The 24,054-nt window shown below is 50.3% G+C and overlaps 7 protein-coding genes across 7 annotated transcripts; 3 read left to right on the top strand and 4 right to left on the bottom strand.

The window, feature by feature from the left end:
• Positions 1 to 5,037: 5,037 nt before the first annotated feature.
• Positions 5,038 to 8,118, bottom strand: PMZ80_009269 (uncharacterized protein; the record flags this gene model as incomplete). Its single annotated transcript, XM_064877664.1, has 1 exon — positions 5,038 to 8,118. One exon carries the CDS (start codon positions 8,116 to 8,118, stop codon positions 5,038 to 5,040), a length of 3,081 nt encoding a protein of 1,026 aa, XP_064726389.1.
• Positions 8,119 to 11,447: 3,329 nt separating this feature from the next.
• PMZ80_009268 (uncharacterized protein) lies at positions 11,448 to 13,040 on the top strand (the record flags this gene model as incomplete). The annotated part of the gene is made up of 1 exon (XM_064877663.1): positions 11,448 to 13,040. One exon carries the CDS (start codon positions 11,448 to 11,450, stop codon positions 13,038 to 13,040), a length of 1,593 nt encoding a protein of 530 aa, XP_064726388.1.
• A 323-nt stretch (positions 13,041 to 13,363) lies between these two features.
• Positions 13,364 to 14,242, bottom strand: PMZ80_009267 (uncharacterized protein; the record flags this gene model as incomplete). Its single annotated transcript, XM_064877662.1, has 1 exon — positions 13,364 to 14,242. The coding sequence occupies one exon, from the start codon at positions 14,240 to 14,242 to the stop codon at positions 13,364 to 13,366; it is 879 nt and encodes a 292-aa protein (XP_064726387.1).
• A 1,148-nt stretch (positions 14,243 to 15,390) lies between these two features.
• PMZ80_009266 (uncharacterized protein) lies at positions 15,391 to 16,290 on the top strand (the record flags this gene model as incomplete). The annotated part of the gene is made up of 1 exon (XM_064877661.1): positions 15,391 to 16,290. The coding sequence occupies one exon, from the start codon at positions 15,391 to 15,393 to the stop codon at positions 16,288 to 16,290; it is 900 nt and encodes a 299-aa protein (XP_064726386.1).
• Positions 16,291 to 16,520: 230 nt separating this feature from the next.
• Positions 16,521 to 17,431, bottom strand: PMZ80_009265 (uncharacterized protein; the record flags this gene model as incomplete). The annotated part of the gene is made up of 2 exons (XM_064877660.1): positions 16,521 to 17,191; positions 17,410 to 17,431. The coding sequence occupies 2 exons, from the start codon at positions 17,429 to 17,431 to the stop codon at positions 16,521 to 16,523; spliced, it is 693 nt and encodes a 230-aa protein (XP_064726385.1).
• Positions 17,432 to 19,359: 1,928 nt separating this feature from the next.
• PMZ80_009264 (uncharacterized protein) lies at positions 19,360 to 21,216 on the top strand (the record flags this gene model as incomplete). Its single annotated transcript, XM_064877659.1, has 3 exons — positions 19,360 to 20,711; positions 20,769 to 20,802; positions 20,911 to 21,216. 3 exons carry the CDS (start codon positions 19,360 to 19,362, stop codon positions 21,214 to 21,216), a joined length of 1,692 nt encoding a protein of 563 aa, XP_064726384.1.
• Positions 21,217 to 23,125: 1,909 nt separating this feature from the next.
• On the bottom strand, positions 23,126 to 23,356 carry PMZ80_009263 (uncharacterized protein; the record flags this gene model as incomplete). Its single annotated transcript, XM_064877658.1, has 1 exon — positions 23,126 to 23,356. The coding sequence occupies one exon, from the start codon at positions 23,354 to 23,356 to the stop codon at positions 23,126 to 23,128; it is 231 nt and encodes a 76-aa protein (XP_064726383.1).
• Positions 23,357 to 24,054: the final 698 nt, after the last annotated feature.

Here is a 24,054-nt window from a genome sequence, read left to right as displayed (position 1 = left end):
GTAGGAGCCAAGGAGAACAGGCCAGCAAATGACCAATAGCGTAGAGGGCTGCGCTCGGTTCAAATGCTGCAAATGCCACAAATAGGAAGCTACTGCGCAGACGATCACTTCCGAGTCTAGCATTAATACGGACCGCTCTCGCCACATGTCATACCCAGTAACACAAGTCACCCAATCACCGTCGTATCCTTCTCGACTTTCGTCGCTGTCCGTGCGACAACGAGGGGCACCAGTGTTACGATCGAGTTGCTTGAGATACTATATTCTGTAAGCGTACAGCAAGCACGGCGACTGGCCTGTATCAATATTGCAGTCGCAACTTGTCGCATCTGATCAAGACAGTGCAACAGAGAGTCCATTAACAAGAATACAAACATGGGAATGTCTTTTGCAGCCTGCGCTTCAACAGCTGTTTCGCATCCGCTGATTCACCCAGACCACCAGAGACTGGCCTCGCTTAACATCGGCAGCTGGTACATGATTCGCTGTGCAGCTGAAGCACTCTGCATCCGAGTGTTCGATCCATGCCAGGAGTCTATCTCTTAGTCTGTTCACCGTGGGATCTTGCCACGCGCTCACATTGCCGGTCTCCGGTCGTTGGTGCGCTGTCAGATTTTAAGCGAAGATGATTACTCCGGCTCTACCGGTAGTTGATAACCACGACTTTGCAGTCCAAGTTACTCTCATCCGTGTTATGAGCATTGACCTGTTCAAACTACGTACAGTATTATTTCCCCATGCAATGACATGAAGAAGCTTTACCGGCAGCGAGAAATGGGGAATTGAGTTTTCAGGGTCCTCCCTACCACGTCGGCGGCGACGCCGTCGCTACGCTACGTCACCAGCTCTTCCAGCGCATCCATAGATTTGCATGGTCACGATTCCCTCAACATCTTCTGGTGAACGTTCGTCGGAAAGTCGACCTGCTCTCTTGTGCGCTTGACCTCTGAGTTCGTGCGACTTATCAATAGAGATTGCTCTTCTCTAAAGTACCCCGCGACAGTCATTCCTGGCTTGTCTCGTGTGCGCAGCCATGAGATCGGCATGTCACAAATTAGTCTGAAACAGCCTCGTTGCCGATCGCATCATCTTTCAAGAACTCCATAAAGGTGGTATCGAAATCAGACGAACGCATCCCGTTTCACTTATTTTCTGTATGACGTAGGAATCAATCTGGTGAAGTTGGCCTTGTTATGGACGTCAACGTCGCTCATTTCTAAGTCTCTGCACGCATCTATACGCCCTGGCAACCATTTATTGCAAATCAGCAAAGACACACGAATACCAACCTACTCACGGACAATACGAGTCACTGCTTGTTACCCGCAGTGTGATATTCAGCAAGATCTGATGCTTGCCGCTTAAGCTGATTACTGAATGGTACTGCGAGAGGGCTCAAAGTCAACGCCCTATCGAGCTATATGCAAATGCATGTGAAGGATTTCCAGCGCATTAGAACCTTCACACAAGTTTGCATTTCCTGGGTATATTCGGTGTCTGTCGCATTGCCTGACGTGAGCTTTGTCTTGATTCTTCTCTGCCATCGCTTTGAGCACACCAGGCTATTGCATGTGACCTTCCGCTTGGCTTCACGAACTTGCAGGAGACACCTGATACAAATTGCTCACAGACTGTTTACCAGGTCACACGCCCACACTGTTTAGCGCATGTCTCAGTAGAGTAGCATTCCTTTACTGTTGCATGTGCCGCCTTTGGTGCCGCAAGCTTTCCGATCTTTCCGTCAGGAAGCGGCGGCCTTTGCGGTATGGTGGTCGCTGCTTGAAATAACTGACCGTGTCTCAGAGCCTTCTCCCAGAACAGCAAACGTTGTTCTAGCGATAGTTTCCGAGTTTAACCACCCAAGCTCACACAGTTCGTTAGCAAATCGTGAAGGTGCCGAAGCCGCCGCTACAGCATTGCTAGAATCGTGGAAACAGTTCGCGGCTTCCCATACGAAAGTGCTAAAGAGAGAACAGCTTCACATGCAGAAGCACTATTAACGTAGCCACGTTCGCCATGTGGTCGAGAATGTGTGCAGCTGCCATAGCGCAATTCACCGACGTTTGAGTTCTGACAATACTGCTTCGAGGATAATTTCATACCAGACTCGAGGTGACTGTCTCAAAGAGCCCACACGCAAAAGAACGATGCAAGACAAGAATAGACCTGTGGCTGCCGCGTCAGTGACGTCGATTTGAGTCTTTTGCTTAACTGACCAATCACAGGTAGGCACAGACGGATTCTGCTTACTGTTCAGCTGGGCTTCGCAAGCAGCATCCCTTTTCGGCAGCACGCGATTCCTCATCTGCACAATGCGACGCTGCTTGGCACAGCTGTTGTTCAGCCTTCTGCAAGTCTGCGCCTCGACTTGCGACCTTCTACGCCTTTGCAATGCTCACCTGCGCAGTAACGCTGCCATTACGAGCAAAATTTTCTATACGCGCCACATCTGGCAATGCCTACTAATCCAGGACACGAGAACCGTCGCTGTGATGGTGGGCATGAGTATAAGGACTCGAAGTTCCTTGCTGGTAGGTTAGGATCTTCATCACAAAACACCATACAACGTCAACAACAACATTCGCTACAGCATCTACATTCGCTTATCGTTCGCATTCGCTTAATCAACCCTACCTCTACAGTTTCTTGAAGTTCTTCGTTCGCAATTCAATCGTTCAACATGCACTTCTCATTGGCTCTTCTGACAGCTGCTTTGGCTGGATCTGCTCTCGCTCGTCCTTTCCAGGAGCGTGGCTTGGACAACAGCACGACCACTTCAACTAGTCTTTCGACCTCTCACGTTTCTACCTCGACCACCTCTCTCAGCTCTTCTTCGGTCTCAACCAGCGTGAGCACAAGCCAAAGCTCCACCTCAAGCACGCATACAACCACTTCTGTGAGCACTACTGGTTCCAGCAGCACGTCTTCCAAGCCGACATCGTCCGTGTCTACCACAGGCAGCAGCAGTAGCATCAAGACCACCACCACACCCCACAACAATGGCACGGTCACGAGTACGACCAGCAGCGTTCAATCCACCACTACGCCTCATGGAAATGGAACAGCCACGACATCTAACAAGCCGGTGGGTCCTACTTCCGCTTCAACCACAGAGAAGCCTAACACAATAACCTCCACCATTTTCACCACGAGCACCATTACCTCAACTGTTACCCGCACAACGTTCGTACCGTGCTCTAGTCCACTCGCTACAAGTGGCACCCAGACCTTTTACAGCACCTGGTTGACAGCTTCATACTACACCACGACATATGTGACTGCCATCCCGACTAGCATCGTGACCGTCATCAACGGCGCGGGTAACAACAACGGGCAAGCATGGTCTACCTCATCTGCTGCTTCTTGTGCTCCAGTCCCGACCGTCACAGTCACCGCGACCGTTACGGTATCTGCAGGAAGCGACAACAACAACAACGGTGGAAAGACCTCAAGCTCATCCAGTGTCATCCCAACTACCAGCAAGGGGCCATACTACCCGACCACAACCTCTGGCAACAACGGTCCAACAACCTCTGCTTCCCCATCAAGCTCAATTCACCGCGGCACAACATCTTCGATTTCCTCATCGCAGACTACAATTAGCCACGTCACCACCAAGTCCACATCGAGCGGCAGCAGTTCAAGCACTGGCAGCAGCTCTAGTTCCAGCTCGAGCTCCTCATCGTCCAAGCCCACATCATCCGCCAGCAGTACTAGCTCCAGCTCGAGCAGCTCGAGCGCAAGCACCGGCAAGTCTACTAGCGCCGTGACCACTACTAGTGCCGCTGTCACCACAACTTCCGCCTCGAGCTCGTCAGTAGCCGTCACGACTACCACAACTAAGCCTTAAGAGATTTAGCATATCACCGCACTCCTTTGTCATTACCAGCACATCTCCTTTACGTCCTTCTAGCATATTTGTTTCAAAATCTCAAGCATAGCGATGGGCGGTGGCTTTCGTCTTTTAGTCACTTTAATTCAGCATAGCATAGCGGGCGGGGTCAAACTTATACACAATGAAGGCATAGAGCACAGGACATCACGGCGCAAGGCATCTATTTAATGGGAAATCAAACAACGGCATAACGAGCACGATGCCACGACTCACGACGAGAAGAATAATAATAAAAATACATAATTGAGAATAAATTTAGTCACTCCTTACATACATCCACTTTTCCCTCTCCTCTGGCGTGACCGGTATGCCCTGGGATACTCCCAGCAATCCTGCTTCAGCTCTCGTGCGCGGACTAAGCAGGAGCGAAACTCGACGGCTGCCTCCTCTTCAAACAGCCTCCATGTACAGGCGCTCGGGCAACGATTTAGAATATAACCAGCGAGCGCACAGCATTAAGATTTATCGTACCAGTGGCAATAGCTCTTACTCCCCCTCTCCGATACCCATTCTAGTCCAACCTACCGACAGAACCGCCCTACATCAGCCCCGTATCCCAAGCAGAGTGTTCATACATATCCCGCTGCTGCTCAGCTATGCCGAATCATGCCGATCCCGTCACTGGACGCATCGTCGCTTGTAAGCGAGGCTCTATTGCTTCGTAACAAAGTGTCAGTAGATGTATTCATGCAAGGCAAAATATCCTCGAAAAAGTGTATATATCCAATTCAACCCTAACAACTATTTGTACATACATGACATAACACTCATCAAACCAACCCAGAAAGCTCAGCTCAGCTCAAATCGCATAGCTTAGATCCCCCTCGTATATCATATCTTCATTCATGTGCTCAGTAATAATGTATCGTATTCCATCTCTTAAACGCGGCATAGGTATTCTCTAACTAACTAATCGTCCGTAATCTCATCTCGTTCGTAGCGTCGTATGTATCGTCGTCGTTGGAATATATCGTTCTGATCTGCTCGCGTAACTCGCTGAATTGCATCCATCCAAACGCCCATGTAAGCTCAAAACTCCCGTAGATGCATTCCATCCTGATGGCTTTTCTCCTATTGGTGTTGCTCGCTCAATGCAATGTGGGGCGTCGTCATCTGTAGAGCTGTCCCTCCTCTGCATCCCACTACATCCTCAACCCTCTCTTCCCAACCACCTCCTCCGCCCTCGCCCGCTCAAGCATATCTCCAAGCGCTTCTTCACTCTCCGCTTTCCTGCCCCCATTGTGCTCAGTCATCATATCCGTTGGAAATCTACTATCACCTTGACTAACCACATCAGGACCGATGCTCTTTCTCAATTTCTCTCTCCTGAGTTCCCTTCTCTCGTCTTCTCTTCTCGCACGCGCCGTTGTCATCTTATCACGCAGGCTGGAAAGACGACCAACGCCCATATTGAGAGACAGAGACCGTATCGGTGGTAGACCATAGAGCTTTCGGCCAGCTCGGAAACGTTGCAAGGAGGAGTAGGATGTTTGCTTGACAAGGGCTTGCTGGCCCGCGATATGCTCGTCGACCATGCGTCTTTGCTTACGTCTCTCGCTCATCTTTCGAACAAGGCTCATGGGACCAGTTGTGATCGTATTGCTGCGGACAAGTCTCGAATGCGGCTCATGGACGACAAGCGATCGTGCGATGACCGTTCCTGTCTCGGCATCGACAGTCGTACCATCTTTGCCCATCTGCTCACGATCGTGCTCCTGCTGCATACGCCGTCGATAGTCGTCATCGTCCCAGAATGCTCTTGGTCGCCAGAATGGGTACAATGTTGAGTCGAGATCCTGATCTTGTTTCGGGTTCTTCGCATTGCGCAGGCTCAGATTGCGACCAAGGGATTTGATAAAAGATTCTGATCGGTCGCGACCTTGTAGTGAAGGTCGCTTGCGCAACAATGTGCCAGTCCTCGACTTGACAGGTGAAGTGTCTGGCGTCGCACCAAGCTGATGGTCGCGCTCAGACATTGGGGTTGGAGGGATGATTGAGAACTGGACCTGCGGCGGCTGAGGTGGCTTGCGGGGATTTCGGAGTGGAGAATCGACTTCGTTGTCTACTGTCTGCAGGAGCCGGTCACTTGTTCGTGGTGTCGTGATATTCATGGCTCGAGCCGGGAGTGTCTGTGCTCGCTCTGGTCCTTGTGCTCTGAGGGCTTTGACTGCTGGTGTCTCGGAAAGTCGATTCGGCTCGATCAATTGCAAAGACTGGTTGTTGTGCGGAAAGAAGCTGATGGCCCTCGCTTCGACGATTTCGGGTGAGGTCGACAACATCGAGGCCTGAGAGAAAGGGGTTCCAGTCAAAGTCGCAGGGCGCAAATCTGCCCATTCTTTTGTCCCTGGGTCGATGCCACCCAGATCGATTGTGACCGACTTTTGATGTGACCTGGCAGACCCAGCTGCGCTTGAGTTCTTTCTCGACATTTCAGTGTTGGTGACGTTAGGCTCAAGCATTGCCTGGTGTGTCTTCTCAACTTGCCTTGGGGCTGGAGTCGGCGAGGATGATTGATGAGAACTGCGTCTCAAACTTGCAGACAATCGTTCCGACTCCATCCGCTCGAGGGTGCTGCGTAGATCCTTTTCTGCTTGCTCACGCTGTATCGAGAGGTGATGCGAGGTGATGGAATTAGCTCTCGACCCATTCCTCGAAGTCGGTGCAGACAAGGAAGTGCTTCTCGCGGGGATTTGAGGAGGTCCACCGTCGGCAGTATTTGTGTCCTGTGGATGAGACAAGGCTGCTTTCCGACGGGGCATAGGTGTAGTGACAGGTGGCATGCTTCCGTTGATATGTGTAGAACCACCAGAGATAGACCGCGAATGTCTTCTGCTGCTGCTTGCAGATGTTTGCAAAGACGAACCTCGTTCCGGAATGACAGCCACTTTGATCACTTCCTGTCTCGACCAAATTGGACTGAAACCCCAGCTCAGCGACCGTTTGGAGATCTCCGAACCAGCACTCCAGCGATTCTCATTGTTGAGCTTGAGCTTCTTGTGCACAAGTCGATGGGACGAGTCAGAGGTCGACTGGAGAGAAGTCCTCTTCGATTCTGGTATAGGAGAGCTTGTTGATCTTAAAGAATCATTCTTAATAACTTTCCTTAAGGTACCTCTCTTTCGTGGCTGGATCGGCGAGTCTACCACATAAGCCTCGACAGCAGAGGGGTTGGAAATGCCAGACCAACGGTTAGCCTCCGCTGCGTTTTCAGCATCGTGATGCCCACCACCATCGTTCCAACCTATGACGTTCGCAAATGCTTCTATCGAAGCTGTACTTTGAATTTGTTTCGTGGCTTTCACCCGATCACGCAGAGTCTTCTGTTTCTTCAGGGATTCCCCTGCCGGCACTGTCACCCGCTCATGGACGTTGAAGGCATGGAGCACATGTTTGTCTTCCACCTCTGTTATCCTGCTACCTGTAGCTTCCGCACGAGTTGACTGGGCTTGCTCCTTCAAACGCCTAGCTTGTTCTTCCAAGTGGTCAAACTGGAACTGCGTCTCTGGCGTATCCTTGTCCGTTACCACTGTATTTTGACTGCGTCGATTATCGTTCTCAGCAGGTAATGGAGAAGACGAAGGAAGAGTATCGTTATGCTGAAACTCCAGCTGCTCATCGCTCCGAGTCCCATTAACGTCCTCTATACCTTGTGTATGGGCATCACCATTGGGTAGAGGGAGCTCAGGAGGTGGTGCAGGTGATGCCAGGTTAGGCCTTTGCTCGGGAGAAAAATGATCGGATTCATCCTCGGAATAGATGTTCTCGCGCGCAGTTCTAAAGGACTCGGCCTGTGTAGAAGCTACTGAGGGACGAACCGTCAGGAAAGGCCTAATAGGTAACTTGAGCTGCTCTCGCGGAGGAGTATCGTCTGGCGTAGGTGGGCTGTACTGGTTGACCGGTGTTACTGGTATGGAGCGCAGTCTGGCGGCATCACTGTCTTGTACTGGCTGCGCCTCCTCTTTGACCTCACCACCTTCCTCCTCACCGGTGGGCGGTGTCGGCGGTAATTTCGGCGTGGTCGGGCTCGAAAGGCGACGGTCTTCCAGTGGTTCCGGGCTTTCTACATAATCATTTGACGAAATTGAAGCGCGATACAGATGCCGGAGATTCGACTTTCGTTGAGGATCGCGTGTAGTAGACAAAGTTTTTCGATGGGGGACCGGGCTGCCTTCGTTCGAGGACGGTGAACGACCGTGAATCACGTATTCATAAGAACGCGCCATGTCTTCGTTGCGCTCAGATATCGTTATCGTGTCCTTTGTCAGGTGGGCTAACTCGGCAGCATTCTGCTCAACCCGCCTACGACCTGAATCGCTAATCCTTCATGACTTGCAGCTAATGGAAGAACGATGCGCAGGTATTGTAATATGCGATAGTCAAGCGAGGCGACTATGGTTATCACAGATAGAATGTTGTCGTCAAGTTGAACGGCTCTCCGCGCCACCTGGGTCTGAGTCCTGTCAGGGACGAAAAGTGAGTGTGCTAAAGGCTAGAAGCTATGCGACAATGATAGAAGTGATGCCCTGAACTCGAGAGGTAGTGGTACGCGGACTCGGGTAGGAACGATGAGGTCGTCGATCGGCACTGCACGAGCGTTGCTTATTTTGGAAATTGCGGCCGCGTCCGTAGGTGAGTGACCAGCTTGACTTTGACCAAGAACAGTTGCAATTATGAATTGATATGAGGGAGAGGTCGGCGATGAGACAGGGAGCCGGTACCAAGCAGTCGTGGGCTACAGCTCTAACATCGCACGTTTGAGTGACGAGAAGGGCACGAATGAGAAGGCGAGAGCTCGACGACTTCTAAGAGGCTCTCTTCCGGAAGATGGCTGGGATGCCGCAACCTAACCCACGTAAAAATCGGCCACTTCTGACGAGTACTTGTGCTTCATCTTCTTGGTGGCACAACTGGGTGGCCAAAGGATCCATTTGGCTGCTTCCTTAGGGCTAAAAATGCTTGGAACTATCTCGTCCCGTGCGGTTTTGTGGTCTTTCCTAAGAGAAGACAGCTGGGCCGGTCGGTCATAATGCCAAGACATTAGGTCCAGGCATCTAGAAACCCTAATTAGGCTTACGTTAAGGCATTAAAATGGATACTTCTAGAGCTATAGTGGATATAAATAAAATTAACCTTAGGTAAGTTACAGTAATCTACGTATTAAGCTTACGAGAAAGAAAGAATAAAATAAGGTCTTATAAAGTACTTTATTTACTCTAAGCACTTCTAAAGTACTTTAATAAGTTTTATATAATAGAAAGAAATAAATCTTAGAAGTACTTAGAAAGTACTTTATAAATAGTAAATAAAGATTAGTAGAACTTAGATATTAAAAGTAGTTTCTAAGTAGTTATTTTAGATATATCTTAGGTAGTTTAAAGTATTTACTTATATATTATAAGTATACTTAAGTATATAAGTACTTTTAAAGTACTTCTTAGATATTAAAGTAAATTATATTAGGTTTCTTAAAGTAGTTACTTATTATTATTAAAAGTATTCTAAGTACTTAAGAAGTACTTATTAATAATTTTATAGTAAGTACTACTACTCAGAAAGAATAAAGCAATAAATAAAATCTAAGTTTTTAACTATATACTCATTTAATATCTTTCCTTTTATATAGTAAAGGTCTTAAGAAGTACTTATTAAATTGCTTTTTTATAGAAGCCCTTTTAAAGGCCTTTTAGTATTGTTACTAATATATTACTTAGTCGTACGTAGGAGTGATAAGCTAGTAAAGAAGAATACCTTAGACTAACCTAGTTAGGGTTTCTAGATGCCTGGACCTAATGTCTTGGCATTGTGACCGACCGGCTCAAATGTAGACTCTTTCCCAACATCTTTCGGACCTCTAAGTTTCTGCTTCCTGCAAGCTATTTCAAACATGCAGCCAACGAAACATCGTTTCATCCAGGCCATGCATGTCCGCTGCACTGCATCCGCGACTTAGTCTCAAATTACGGCCGACACGACCACGTGCGTCTGAGATCTCAGCAAGCCAAGAAGGTCTGAGAAGCGCCATCTGGCGACGGAAGTTGCCTGGCGCCGCCTCCGCCCGGAATATCAACGTGGCCGGATGTACGAGTATGCACAAGTAACGAGGACTGGTGTGCTCTTTAAACAAGAGGTTAAAGTATTCTAGACTTCTCGCAGACTCGCGATTCGACTGAGCCTTGTCTTAAGGCATTGGATGAGATTCTTCTAGTAATTGCTCTTTTTTCAGGATACTGACTTCCCCCAGTATTGCAGCAAGCGGCCAGCTTGATATTCCGCACGGAGGCCACATGATTACCGAATTCATTGGCTTCATTCTGTCACGGTCTTCTTTAATGTCTACCAAGTACAACTCATCGAGTTAGAGCTTGAGAGCATTCACTTAGAGCTGGCAACCTCAACAGACTTTAGGCAAAGTATGGGACATTGTCTGAATGCCTGCATGTGCCACTTGTGTCAACGTACAGAGAGACCGATGCGCTTCACGACAGTACTCAAGAAGTCCTGACCAGTGAAGAAAACGAAGGGATCTGTGGGCTATGATAGTGAATAGTGCCGCTTCTGACCCGTCGTGATGCTGTCCCAGGCACCAGATAGGATCACCAGGTCCAAAAAATCTAGCCTGAGCTCGCGAAGGTGCTCTCAGGTGAAAAGACGAGTGAACTACTGAGCAACTATGAAAGGGAAGTCCCACACAAGTTTTTTTATTTGGCCCGTCATCAAACGAGTGTTGGTGCATGTGTCATTGTGAACACGAAAGGTCGATGAGTGAAGGTAGCCGACCTTATGTTCAAGGGTGTTCAATCTGCCAAAGGTTCGACAAAGCATCGTGAGGTATCGATCAAGGCCGGAATAGGGCTCACGGTCGACACGGATGTCGGACGAGCATAACGGACAGTTGAGGTATCCGTGCACAATACAAACAGAACCGCTGCAATGTCCTCGCTCTACATTGGCGAATTAGTTGCAAATACGCCACTGGGTATCGCACCGGTTTGCGCGGTCCATATTTGCGGCTCAGCCAAGTACTCCTCTGTAAAGAAACTATCCGGACACGTCTGAAAAGCGCGCCGTAGATAAGTCATTCAGCCGCTTCATCATGGGCTCTGCGCCGCATAAAATTGTGCTTAAGAAACAGTAGAACTATGATTTCGACCTGTTATAGTATACTGATTAATTTTCCTAACACATATTCGACAGCTACATTGTATTGTGTCGGGTTGACAATCGTAGTAAGCGATATTGGGTGTACGGTTGCCCGATTTTCGTCCGGATAGTTTTTTTAACAGAGGAGTATATCAGATGAACGGCAAAGTAGTCGTTTAGTACCTCGGGGAGGGTACCAGCATGTTACTGTCGTGTTTGTAGGAAGACTACGAAATTCCGGCGAGAGACGTTTGAAACACTTTCCCAAGCTCCAAAAAGGTTAGCGGGAATCACGTGGTGCCGCGACGCGCGCCTCGCTTCAGCAACACGCAAATCGTTCTCTTCAACCCCTACTCCGTAAGACCTGCACATTATCATTGCTCTCACTCCTTAGCAACCCCAACTGGCGAGCATGGATGCCGCAACATTGACCGGTGAGCGCGAGCTTCTTTCACTACCGCTAGAGGTACTCTCAATGACATGGCTGTATCTCGACAACAAGTTCCTCAAATCAACGCGCTTGACTTGCATGTACCTGGAGCAGCTTTCGACACCACTACTTTTCGAATGCTTTACAATTTTCCCTCACCTTCGTAGCTTGCAGAGATTCGTCGCGGCCGCAACATGTGTCCGTATTGCAAAGCACATTCACAAGCTTGAGTACGATGCGCGATGGGTCCGGACGACCAAAGATCTGGTCAGGGATGTTGCAAGGAACCTCAAGGAACGCATCGATGCTGGATCCGATATCCCAAAGGCACGTGAAGCAATGAGGACTGCTAGCATAATCCACAGTCAGATGATAGAGGCAGGGTCGAGTACAGACGACCTTGCCCAAGTGGGATATCTAAGTAAAGCGTTCGCTTGTCTCCCGAATCTCAAAGTTATCCATTTACTAGATGCCAGGAAGGTCTTTGGCTCTGTCCTCAGAGCAGGGCCATTGTCCATGTACTATCATGGCGTAGTTGAACTGCCACCGTTCTATGCCCAATTCTTGCGAGAGGTGGACCTTGACCCAAGGCGTACGCTGGACAACGAACAGTATCAACAGGACTTCCCACCAAGCACATATGCTCGGGCCATGTTCGCAGCACTCATAAGTCTCCCGAACCCGCTTCAACAACTGCGAGTAACTGAGTTGGATTGGGATTTGTTACTACTAGATGGCAACTATCAAAAGTTCTCTATCTTCCTTTCCGATGTTCTCGCTAGGCTCAAGTTGCTGGAGCTCAAGCCGCAGTACAGCCAAGACCTATCAGGTCTTGCGTCTGAGAACTTGAGTGTCATCTTGCAAGCTGCTGTCAACCTTGAACGGCTTTCGTTATGTCTTGGAGATTGCAGTGATCCAGCAGAATTGTATGGGCTCAATTCTAGGAAGACGGTCGACAAGAGTGTGTCCATGTTCGACACGTCAACCATTGGCATCAAATTACCAGCCAGATTGACATGGGGCTCCCGATTGTCTCACCTTGAACTCGAAGAGCTCAAGTGCAGATCTAAGGAGATGAAGTCGGTCTTGAAGCATTGTGGAAAGACGTTGCGTAGTCTCACAATCGACAGTATTGTACTTTTGCCGGAAGAACAGCTTGGAAAGCGTGCATGCTTTGTTGATCTATTCAGATGGATGCAGAAGCATCTAGGACTCACAGAAATCAGTCTGCAAGGCTTGTTCTCTAACGGGGGTATGCAAGGCTGGCAAGTCGGCCTGTGCTACATACCCCGTCACAGACAGGCGGATTGTCAGCCTAACCACGTGTCGCTACATGACCGCGTCCATGAGTTCATTCTCAGAGGGGGCTCTTGTCCATTGGATCATGTTGCCATAGCAGCTGGCCATTACGATCTGCACAAAGAATCCTACACCGCCAAGACACCAGCTGAGTTGATGGGGCCAGAATATGCAGGCGATGATTCATGGACGATGGACTACCACGACTTTCGACACGATCATGATGAAGACTCAACCTTTGAGACCACTGAAGACGAATTCGACGACGACGATTAGGACGACTTGTTCCACAATTGAGGTCCCGCAGCAAAGGCGTGCAGACTTGCCCAACAATGGTATGTCCACCAGCCATAACCCCACGCCAGAAAATGTGAATGAGAAGGACGCCATCGATCTTGGTCGACATTTGGCGAGCACAACACATTGTGATGGGACGTGCTTATATTCAGACGTGTATCTTCCCTTAGACCTTACCGTTCCATGAGTGAGGGTGGAATCAAAGGCAAGGATGAGTATACCATCATGCGTACCGCTCGTGAGCAAAAACGAGACGACAAACGCATACCGTCTCAGATTGCGTTTCTGACTAGACAAAGCTTTCACTTTGAATCCCTCAACGCCGTCTCCAACTCGTCAAGCCTCGCAGTCTGCTTCAACTGCTTGTCAAACATGCCAACAGGAAAATGACATGCAAGCCTCGCCACATTCACGTTTGCCCCCCTCCAGATCTGATGTGGTGGATTCAACTTCGACAGATCATCCACCACCTGTCCCGCCCAAGTACGCGCATCCATTGCGTCCTTCATGACCAGAGGCTCGGGATCTGTCATCATCTTCAGCCCGCCTGGCACAACGCGGTATATTGAGGCCTCGGGCAGCTCAGTCTTCGCTTCCGATTTCCTCGATGGTATGTTGTTGGAGAAATTTGACTGCACAGAACCAGTCATGAGTGCAATGACACGGATACCAAATGGCGCCAGCTCGAGTCGAAGTGTCTCGGTCATCATGTTCGCAGCTGCTTTTGAGGAGCTGTACATCCCTGTGATTGGCAGGCCGACGTGCGCGGCAATGGAGATATTGTTGACGACCCTTGCATCTTTGCTCTTCATCAGCATAGGCAAAAATGCCCTCGTGACGCCGATGAGGCTGAAGACGTTCAGATCGAAGACTTTTCGTGCTTCTTCAATGTCGACATCGACTACGGGCATGTTGTAGCCTGCACCGGCATTGTTGATGAGGAGGTCGAGACGCCCTGTTAGCGCTTCGAGGTTCCTGACGCAGGTTGAAATTGAGGCTGGTGAGAGGACATCCACTTCGAGATCTTCGATGCCGGCGGCGCGTGTCTCTTCGAGTTTGGAAGTGTTGCGGGCTGTGGCTATGACACGATAGCCTGCTTTGTGGAGGGCGATTGCAAGGGCTGCGCCGAGGCCGCCAGAGGAGCAGCCTGTTATCAGGGCTACCTTCTTGTCTGCGGACATGATAACTGTAGATCCTGGTATGATGTGTGAGTATCTTATCAGGTGTATGTGGTAATTGTCAGCTCTGTGGTTGGGTCCTGGAGTGCTGGCACTTTATATACGAGGCCAAGGCCAAGATACCCTGTTCAAGGGCTGAAGGTTCGGGACCATTCTTGGCCCATGCTCTAACCTCTCTGAGCACTAAGCTCTAGATCTCAGTCGACATTGACTGGTACAGGTCGAGAGACCCTTGTGCTGTAATTTCATACGCCATAGTGAGATGCGGCAGCGCTGCAGCGGCCACGAAACGACCACGTCGTTGGGGAGCACAAGACTGTAATAAAAATTGAGAGATTTCCGGGCTGCCTGAATCCGGATTGGTCGGTTCGCATCGGAGACCCTTTCTGGTTTAGCGTGAACTCCCTGGAAGTCTTGGTCGGTGCTGAAGCTTCCGAAATTCGTTACTCCGTACAACGTCGTAATTGTAGTCACTGCAGACAATGTGAAATTGTTGAGACATCTTGCGCAAGTTTCGGAAGCCCTGCGCAACTCTCGCGACGTGCTGATATGTCCCCAAGGTACTGAAAAGTCTGACGCTGACCATGGTCTCGTAATAATCAGTTTCAAGCCGGTGCGAGCAGGAAGCCGATAAGTAACTACGAGAGGAGTATGAAGCCCAGCTTGTGATGCGCTCCCAGCGTAGGCGGATGCTCAACGACCTCGAGGCACTTAGAAACACCAGATGTGACTCCTTCAAGCATCCTCAGCATTGCTATAGAGGTGATCAGAAGGTTTCAGTGTCCGTGCTGACGCGGTAGCCTGAGTATCAAGGAGATATTTGTCTTTGCATACACGCACAAGTCATATGTATAGTCTCCACAACCATGACGCTGGAACTGATAAACGCTAGATCACACACTGACAAGCAGAATGAACGCCTTTGCTTCGTGGAGTTTCTCACTGTGGCACTTCTGGGGTATTGTGTTGTGAGAAGTTCTACACATTGTCTCAGGCTACAAGAACTCTTCCGAGACCTCCTTTGGCAAGTCGACAATGAGAGTCGATCATTGTCGCGGGTTCGATAGCCATGAAGGACTCAAATACGGATTTGATCGTCGCTGTGGCTTCTGCGCGCAATCTCTGCTGGCTCAGAGACCATTACCTTCGCAATGCCATTCCTTTGCAACCTGTTGAGGTCGCGCACCAGAAAGCACAATGTAGAGCTTGTTGATAGAGTTGACAGTAGCGGCAGATTATCCGAGAGATCAAGTCAGCGACCTCAACGTACACGACAATCGCCTCGAGGCACTACCTTCATGCCGTCGACCGAATATCTCTCCAACCACAACTTGGCCCTCCATAAGATTCTCCCAAGCAACCCACCACCACGAGCGATCCAGCGACGTATCGACTCCATGAATGCGGCACGAGAATATGCTCGCCAAGAGTACGAGCGGAACCTGGACGCTGAGATCTTTTGGATACCAGCAGGCCCAACGCCCGTAGACCCAACGCCCACATGCCCAACACGTCCGAGACGTCCATGCGCAGCTGACCTTCCTCCGATAGCACCAGACGAAATCCCGGTCTTCCATTTCCCAACTGCTGGCCATGACAGTACTGAGGTGGCGAGACTCATGCGCAGCGAATCCCAGCCGGCGTCCGAGATGAGGAAGCTTCGAAAGCGATCTGGCCGATCCGGAGTAGTGTTGGAATGTCCCAGACCCGACCAATACCGCACGCGGAGAGGCTTTGAGCAAGCTTATATACGGCATGTGGAGCAATATGGCCAGCAGCAGCACCCAACAGAAGCGTGTGCTTCTGTGCAAGACAAGCATCAACGTGTAAGCAGTAGTCCGCCGGTTGTACCTGCCCCAGGTTTCCTCCAAGACATAAGCGCACCTCAAGCTATCGATGGCAACGACGACGATTTCTACTGGGATGACAGAATGCCGCTCGAACAAGCCGAGTATGTCCAGTCATACGTGCAGCAAGCCGCGTTGGATAACCTGGTCAATGAAGTATTTGATGCTATGCCTGAGTCCGAGACTGACTTCGGCATGTCCTGAAGGCGGTTGATCTGAATTAGGATTGCGCTGGTCGACGGGTCAAGTGCCATGCTCAAACTGCAGACGTTTGAGCAGGCACCGAGCGGTCTTTGTTCGTTGTAGGCAGCACGAGCTCTGTGGCGGATATGGGCCGAAAGCCCAACCTTTTTGTAGGTATTGAGGTCCTCCTCGACAATTTCGGCGTTTTTTCATGCGAGTGTTCGGTCGGCCCTTTTCTCAAATTCCCTGCTCTATCTTTGTGACGCCGTTTTCCTTCGCTTTGCGGCCTCAATAAGGCCTGATACGTGAGCGTCGGGTGCGTCACGTCGTGATCTCCGTGTACCGGCCGATTTCGCGTCGTTAATCGGCTCGCGATCGTGATCATAGACCATCAATCCCGGGTCTGGAACTTCACGCTCACCGAGCGTTCGAAGTCCTTTCAACCTGTTCTTCCGTGCTACACTCGATTTGGCGAACCGTTCGGCCAGGTTCATGGGTAGTGCTGGAAATTTATCAGCGATCTTGCGGAGGTATATCTGTGATTCTACAGGCATTTTGCGGTATTGAGGTACGCTGACAACTAGTGGTTTGGTATCTGGTACCAAGGCCATGAAGTGGACTTTCTGTAAGCTTTGCAGGTCTCTGAGCTCTCTTTGCCTCTGCTCTGCTTCTTGCTGAAAATCGTTTTGTTCAGGGGTTGGTGGCTCGTTCATAGGCATAGCGCTTTGAGCGAGCCAGGCTTCTAGGCCGGAGGCACCGGCGTGCCAATCTACTGCTGATAGCAACGGCGCAGTGGTCGTGTTGGCGATGCGTGAAACCTCATGGATATTATCCTGGGTTTCAGCTTGAGGTTCGCCTGGGGGTTCCCAGTATCCTTGGGCTAATGTATCAATGTTGTCTGCGTCTAGATCTGCTTCCAGGCCTGGCCCTCAGTGGACAGCTCCACCATGTCGTTCGGTATGTGCCTCTCCCCGAATCGACGCACGTCCTCGTTGTGCTGTTGTTGCTCGATGCGTTGTTCCTCCTTTGCTGCGGAGGGCACCTCGATGTTTGGATCGAAACGATACGAGAGACCACATCTGGGACTGTACATCATCAGTCAATCCAACTGTGCTTGCAGCTCGAGTGGGCACAACCTACCATGTGATGAAGCCTCCTCCATCGAGAGCGCTTGACGGTGTATTGCCACATTGTGGGCGAGGACATTTCAGAAGAGACAATCTCAAGATCTGGAAGACTACCGTCATTGACAACTTGCAGCCAGGGTAAACCATGGACGTCCAGTTGCTTTTGGTCAGAGCCTGGCTCGCGTTGCCTGCTCTTGTGACGATAAAGCTGCCTGTGGCGACATGGTAACCACCTGGGACTTGGCTCTGGTCAAATTTGTTCTTCAGCAAGCTCTCGAAAGTCTACCTAGGTATCAACATCTGAGCAAGAATGCTTCGTCAAAAACCATACCTGCCAATTGTCGAAGAAAGAGAATGGTAACTTGAACTGTCTGTTGAGGCAATCTTCGAAGTTTATGCTATCATTTGTATCTAGAACAGGAGTACGCGCAAGTGCTTGCTGCGCGCTGACCAGGGCTTTGGTTGCTATAGATGAATGCCGAGCTAGTTGCGCGAGATTCTGCTGAGTTTGCTTTGAGTGGTCGACTACCGGCCGCTACATTGGAGAATCAGTTGAGCTCTTCCGAGGCATGGCTGGCTTACTATATCCTCTTTGATACTGTGCATGAGCCCTGTCTGTAGGCTTGCCTGGCGCATCAGCTGTAGATGCTGAGTATGACTCGTCTGCGCTGTGCGTTGTGCTGTCTTGCTTTGCTTCGGTGAGCCGGATTCGGCGGATTGTTCTTCGACACTTACTACTGCATGAAACCGAAGACGCCGTTCATGCATAACATCTGAACAGTGAGATATTGCTGGAGCTTTCCTAACTCGCAATCCACCATATGGTCGCGATCTGAATTAGACCTGCCACTCTCTTCGTGGCTGGTCGCAGACCGTTGGAAGCCTTCAAACCTAGCTGTGAAGTCTTTGAGCGTCATAGCAGTCGAAGTCGCTAGCGCATGCAGCGTCGCTGCATGCTGTCTGTCTGCAGAATTGCAATATGCCACGACTTGTTCGGCCTGTTGGAGCACGTGGCCAAGTGCCTCGAGCTGTCCAAGTATCCTCGAACATTGTGCCGTGTTGGTGGCACTAGGCCTGAGATGGTCGACGGCGTTGTGCAATGCGCGAACATCTTGGAAATGGTAGTGGAGGTGAACGCCGCCAGCAAAGCGTACATCTTGTACAACATCGCCCAAAATTGCATGCCCGCCACTTTCGACAACTGTGTCCCCATATATATTGCTAGATCTCTTTTCAGGTTCCTGCATGTTGTTTTGCCGCAGGGAAGCTATTCACTCTGTGTTTCGATTTGCCTCTGCGACAGACATGAGGCAGAATTGTCATGGTGAGTCCTCTCTCAAGGAGCAGTTGTACAGAACACGATACAGAACAGATAACGAGTGACAATTTCAGATGTCTGCGTAAAGATATCTCGCATCGAAGGCACGTCTCCCGCTGGAGGGTCTCCGACAGAGACCGATGGGCGGTTGGGCAATACGTGCGAACCTGGGTGCCTGTCAAGCTGTAAACATCAGTCGTCCCTCATGGGCCCCTAAGCCTTGGGGTCCCTGGGGCTGCCGAAGTCAGCCAGAGCTATGCTCGAAATGCTCTAGTGCGGCCAGACGTCTCCGCCTCCTAGCTCGAGGCTTACCAATGCTCAAATGCGCCTCTCATACTGCGCAACACAGCTAGGATGCTGTGGAGGGCTCTGAGGCATTGTTGACTAGCCTTTCATCGCCATCTCCTGCATGATGCTACAGTATTGGAGGGCATACATCTGACCCCAGCTAGGTTAGCACACCAACTTCGAACGCGTTCGACCCTAGTCGACCATGAGCTGGACGCTAACATCTCTATCGTGTTGAACTAATGTGAAGCACAAGCAGTGTCCCGTTGTGCCTGGCGGAAGAGCGATACAATCATATCTTCGATACTCTTGCGGACCACATAATGTCAGCCTTCCAGCCCGCCTACTTCGATTCGTATGCCGTCCTCTACTTATCTCCCATCGCAAAATCAGCAACATGAGAGGAGCGAATCGCCGGGCAGTTTTGAGATGACGCTGGACAGCATGACAAATCTTTCTCAAATTGCAGAAGTAGAGGCAAGAGTTCAAGAGATACAGCGGGCTTGCAGTTCTCTGATCGACAGAGGTCTGCCTGCCTTGGTCGAGAGACTGGAAAAAGGTGTAGGTTCTCACGCCTACCAGGTTTCCACTGGCCTCGAAGATAGCCTCTCGCTTGATGCTTGCGACATCCTCAACATCGATAGGACACATGCGTGTCCTGGACGTCTGTCGAGTCTAGAGCTCGATCAAGCATACATAGACAAATTGCAACTGTTCGCGGACCTGAAATCGGGACACTTCCAACTCAATGATGTACAGTCGAAGCATTTGGGTGCTATCTTGCGTGCTTATACAGTGCTCAAACCCTTCACCCTCGAGCAGCGACACGAGCGAAGCGAACAAGAGGAAGACGGAGGTCTGCTGGACTCGAGGCATTTAGAGTTGTTGAAGAACACAGAGCAACATCTACAAGATGGCCGCAGTATCGATCTCGATCTGCGCCAGTATTCTTACTTGCGCCCGGTCCTTGCGCTGAGACGGGATCGGCTCGCACACCAAGGTTTCATGTGGGACTTGGTCGCTACTGCCGACGAGGCAGCTCTTCTCCGCCTGTGCGTGATGGGTGAAGCATTCACAACTGAGGAAGCCACGTATCTTCGTGAAATATTGCAGAGGCTTGATCCGCAAAAGCTCTCATGGCTGGTAACCGGTCTAACAGCCGCTAGTAGGACAATAGCTGTGGACTCCATACCACGTTGGTTTCCAAAGTCTTTGGCGGCTCATCTGCGGAACATGGAATGTCTGAGTAGCGCCCCTGGAAGTCTTCTGAATGTGCTGAAGGCATTGGTGGAAACCCTAAATCCTGCATTGTTGTTACGACCCAGCGAAGTGATGAGCGGATCAACGCATGCAGATATGATCACACACAGTGAAAGTAATGCCCAAGCAGGGATAGATATCGGCGAGCTCAAGAAAGTTGTGCAGTACGATGTACTACCAAAGCGCGAGTCGTCCCCAATGCGCCTGGCGACGCGTTCGCAATCGAGCGATTATTCACCACAGGACGCATTGTACTCGTATGGTCTTCATCTTGCTCATCAAGGCTCTGCTAAATTTCCAGGCACTCCGCCAATCTGCGACGAGAAATTCCTGCTGGATCGAACGCTTCCAGCGCGAACGTGTCTCTACGAGACGGCCGAACCTCTAGGTTTGATCGCGAATATCAGAGTCCGGACTTCTCTCGCCCTCGTCAAGGATCAACATCATCAGTGAGTCCAGCTCTGTCCCCGAGGTACAAAGACGAATCTATATGGGAAGATATGTAGGCACTCTCTGCTTGTCCGGGACAAGCGGCCAGATGTGTGTTGTCGAGCCTTCTGCCCTGTGTGCATGCCATGACTACATCGCTCACTCTTTGTTCGCAGAATTTCGGTCTTCCTTATTGTGCAATGCAGACTAACGACTTAGGACTACGACATTCCGCAGAGCTCTCCTGGACTACCTCCGATTCCACCACGTAGAGCGGTAACGTCTAAAAGATTTGGCATTTCGGAGCATGGAAGCTCGTCCAACGGGGAATCACTCGATGCCAGTGATGTTGATGGGGAACTTGATGAGAGTCCCTTGGAGGACACCGAAGAGAGTGACTGGGAAGATTCAGTGTCCTCATCCGAAAACTTCAAGAACAGTGAGCGTGAATGTTACATGTGCCAACAGACAGTAGTAATCTCCCGGAAGAAAGAGTGGCAGTACGGCTTCGAATCCACGGTATAGATGACAGACTAACGCATAGCAGGCTCCATGTGCTCAACGACCTCGAGCCCTATCAATGCATCGAATCCTATTGTCCTCACCCGGATACAACATTCAAGCGGCTTACGAAGCTCCGTGAGCATTATTCGAATGTTCATCCGTCAGCGCCTATCATGTCTCTTCCTCCCTGGACGTGCACATTCTGCGAGGAGATCGTATCAGGTGGTTCTTGTGATAAGCTAAAGCACATAGCACGGCATATGGAGGAGATCGCATTCTCGATAGTCCCACGCCAATACGAGCAGTGGGACTTCTACACCGAAGCTAGCAGCCTCCAGTGTTCTACCAACAGATTTACAGGCCATGACCGGCTTCAGAGGCGAGCACCTATCAAGAACCGCTTCCGTTGGATACCATGGCTCCCTGTGTCGAATGAACCCAACTCGATCAATTCAATCTTTTCTCATCCGGCGAGGCGAAGTCTGTCAGTGACGGCAATGACAGACTCTCCCCGAACAGGGATGCTTCTGGAGCGACAAGGTCAGACTAAGGGTGGTGCTGCATCGCTCCCTTTGAGTCGTGCTTCGACGCCTGTAGATTACTTCCCACGTATCTATGAATACGCCTACGAAGGCTGGTAAAGAAAGACCTCGCGAGAAGAAATGGCCTGAACGCTATGGACAGCATTTAAACTACACGGGATGCACAGCAGACTCTGTCCCTGCCTTCTGTCCGGTTCTGCGCCTCTTCGCCCGGCTCTCACGACGCACCTTTGCCATAGATACTGTGCGGCTTCGAAGCTACGCAGCATGATGAACTCAACCCGCACGCAAGACAATAGTCATCGCTGTATCGGGCCAGACGGGATCGTCCCGTAATGAAAAGTTAGACTGGTGGCAAGCGGAGCTGGTTTCTCCCTCGTGCACATATGTCAAACATCTTCGAAGCAATCCGCCCGGCTTTGGCCCTTTAGCTGTAGCCTTGGCTGAAAGTGTACCGCGGAAGATGTGTCGAAAAAGAGAGTCATAGAGAAGATGTCGATGCGAACAAAGAAGAGGATAAATCAGTGCTGTTAGGTCTGTACCAGCGCAACAGTACCAGAGCTAACCATCAGCCGACCGCACCTGCCAGACTTGTCGCGCTCCTATCAACTCTAATCCTAGAGTTGACAAGCTGAGCACACCCTTACTTAGGAATAAGAGCAAGTCACTCCGTGTCGCGCTTACCTGCGGATCGAATCACCTGTCTTGCATATACAGTCCACCATCCCGTTCGCTGTCAGGATACACGACTCGAAATGAACACCCGTCCTTCGGATCTTGACCGAGCGAACATTGTCCGGGATGGGACTCAAGTTCTCATTGGAGGAGAAGCAAAAGATGAGATGCTTGCTGGGCTCGAGACGAACTAGTGGTTCCGTGTGGAGAGCATTATGCAAATGCGGCTGTTGCCGGTATGAGCCTCGGTCGGATGGATTGAAATTTGGGGAAGGGAGTGATCACGTAGGAAAACTGATGCATGGTTACGGCGTCTCGTCATGAATGTGAGGTTGAGTTCGATGTGTGAGGTCTAATGAAAAGCCTTCTGAAAAAAGCTACGCGTCATGCAAGAGCTTGCACAGTCAAGGAAGAGGTTGATGGTCACCAGGAACCACAATCAAGAGGATCTGCTAAGTGTGTATCGATCAGGCTTGAGAGAAAGGCACGGTGTCGAGCTGCAGGAACATCTTCGCAAGACTAAGCATAACAATGAAGTGAAATGTGCATATCATTGCAATAATATGGCCAGCGCTGTCCCGTTCGTGCTACGGTAGAAGAAAAATCTGCATCGCCGGTCGAAGTCTTACTTCAAACCGCACATTGCTGTAAACCGAAAACTCCAATCCAAATTCTGACAAAAGTACATCGTGATCAGTACTCGGTGTATCTGACTAGTTGCCAAGCTTGAGGAATTGATGCTTCTGGATCTGACCAATAACATCGCTGGGCAGTGATGCCTCTGATGCCGATGAACTTGATCGTCGTGTCTTCTCGACTGCGTCGACTGGCTTCTGTGTTGGGCTGGCTGGTGTACTCTCGACGACTGGGCTGTCCATGATGACTGCTGACTCGTGTAGCGTTGGGATAAGGGAGAGGAATCTGCCTGCTGGAAGGTGTGCCATTGCTGCTGTTTTGAGGTTTCCGACTAGTCTTGCTGTTCAATAGGCTTGACAAGGAAGTAAAATGCTGGTGTGAGGAAGTAAGCTCGTCAATATAAGCTAACGGCTGTATATGTGGGTGGTCCTGATACAGAAGTTGCGGTTGAAGGTTGAGGGTCTGAGTCTTTATCTGCTGAGACAACGACGATGACGCTGCTTCTATCCGGAAGAATGTTCGCGGCTAGCCCTTGGTCCGAGCTCTGTAAATGTTTCTAAGCAGAAGCGGAGGGTACGGAGACGGAATCCGAGAGGTCTGATTCGTTGAGAGGAGACTCTTGCTGATTCCAGAAAGTTTTGGGGGTCCAAGCGCGTGATGCGATGAGGTCAGCTGCTCAATTTGGTGGAAGTTAAGTTGTTGTTTGGGAAGATGCTTGAATCAGTTTCGAAATGGACCATGGGTACTGCTGCTTATATGCCTTTCTTCACACTCGGTGTTGTTGTGAGCTGGCCGAAGGCATGGCACTTGCATGGGTGCTATCTGATCGACGCTGTCTCGAACCGGCTGAATCCGTGAGTCGGCGTGCTTGACGGGAGAATCCGGTTGCTTGATCTGGACACCTCAAATGGGAACCCATACAACGGCCATGGACTTGCTTGGACTTATCCAAAGCATATGGAGATGCACGGTCTGACTCGACATATTCTGATTCGCACCTCGGTCG

Source organism: Knufia obscura (assembly GCF_036327395.1).
Source record: "Knufia obscura strain CCFEE 5817 isolate CBS 148926 chromosome Unknown scaffold_13, whole genome shotgun sequence".
Taxonomy (NCBI): Eukaryota; Fungi; Ascomycota; class Eurotiomycetes; order Chaetothyriales; family Trichomeriaceae; genus Knufia; species Knufia obscura.
Note: the sequence above shows the minus strand (reverse complement) of the source record. Positions and strands in the feature narration are given on the sequence as shown.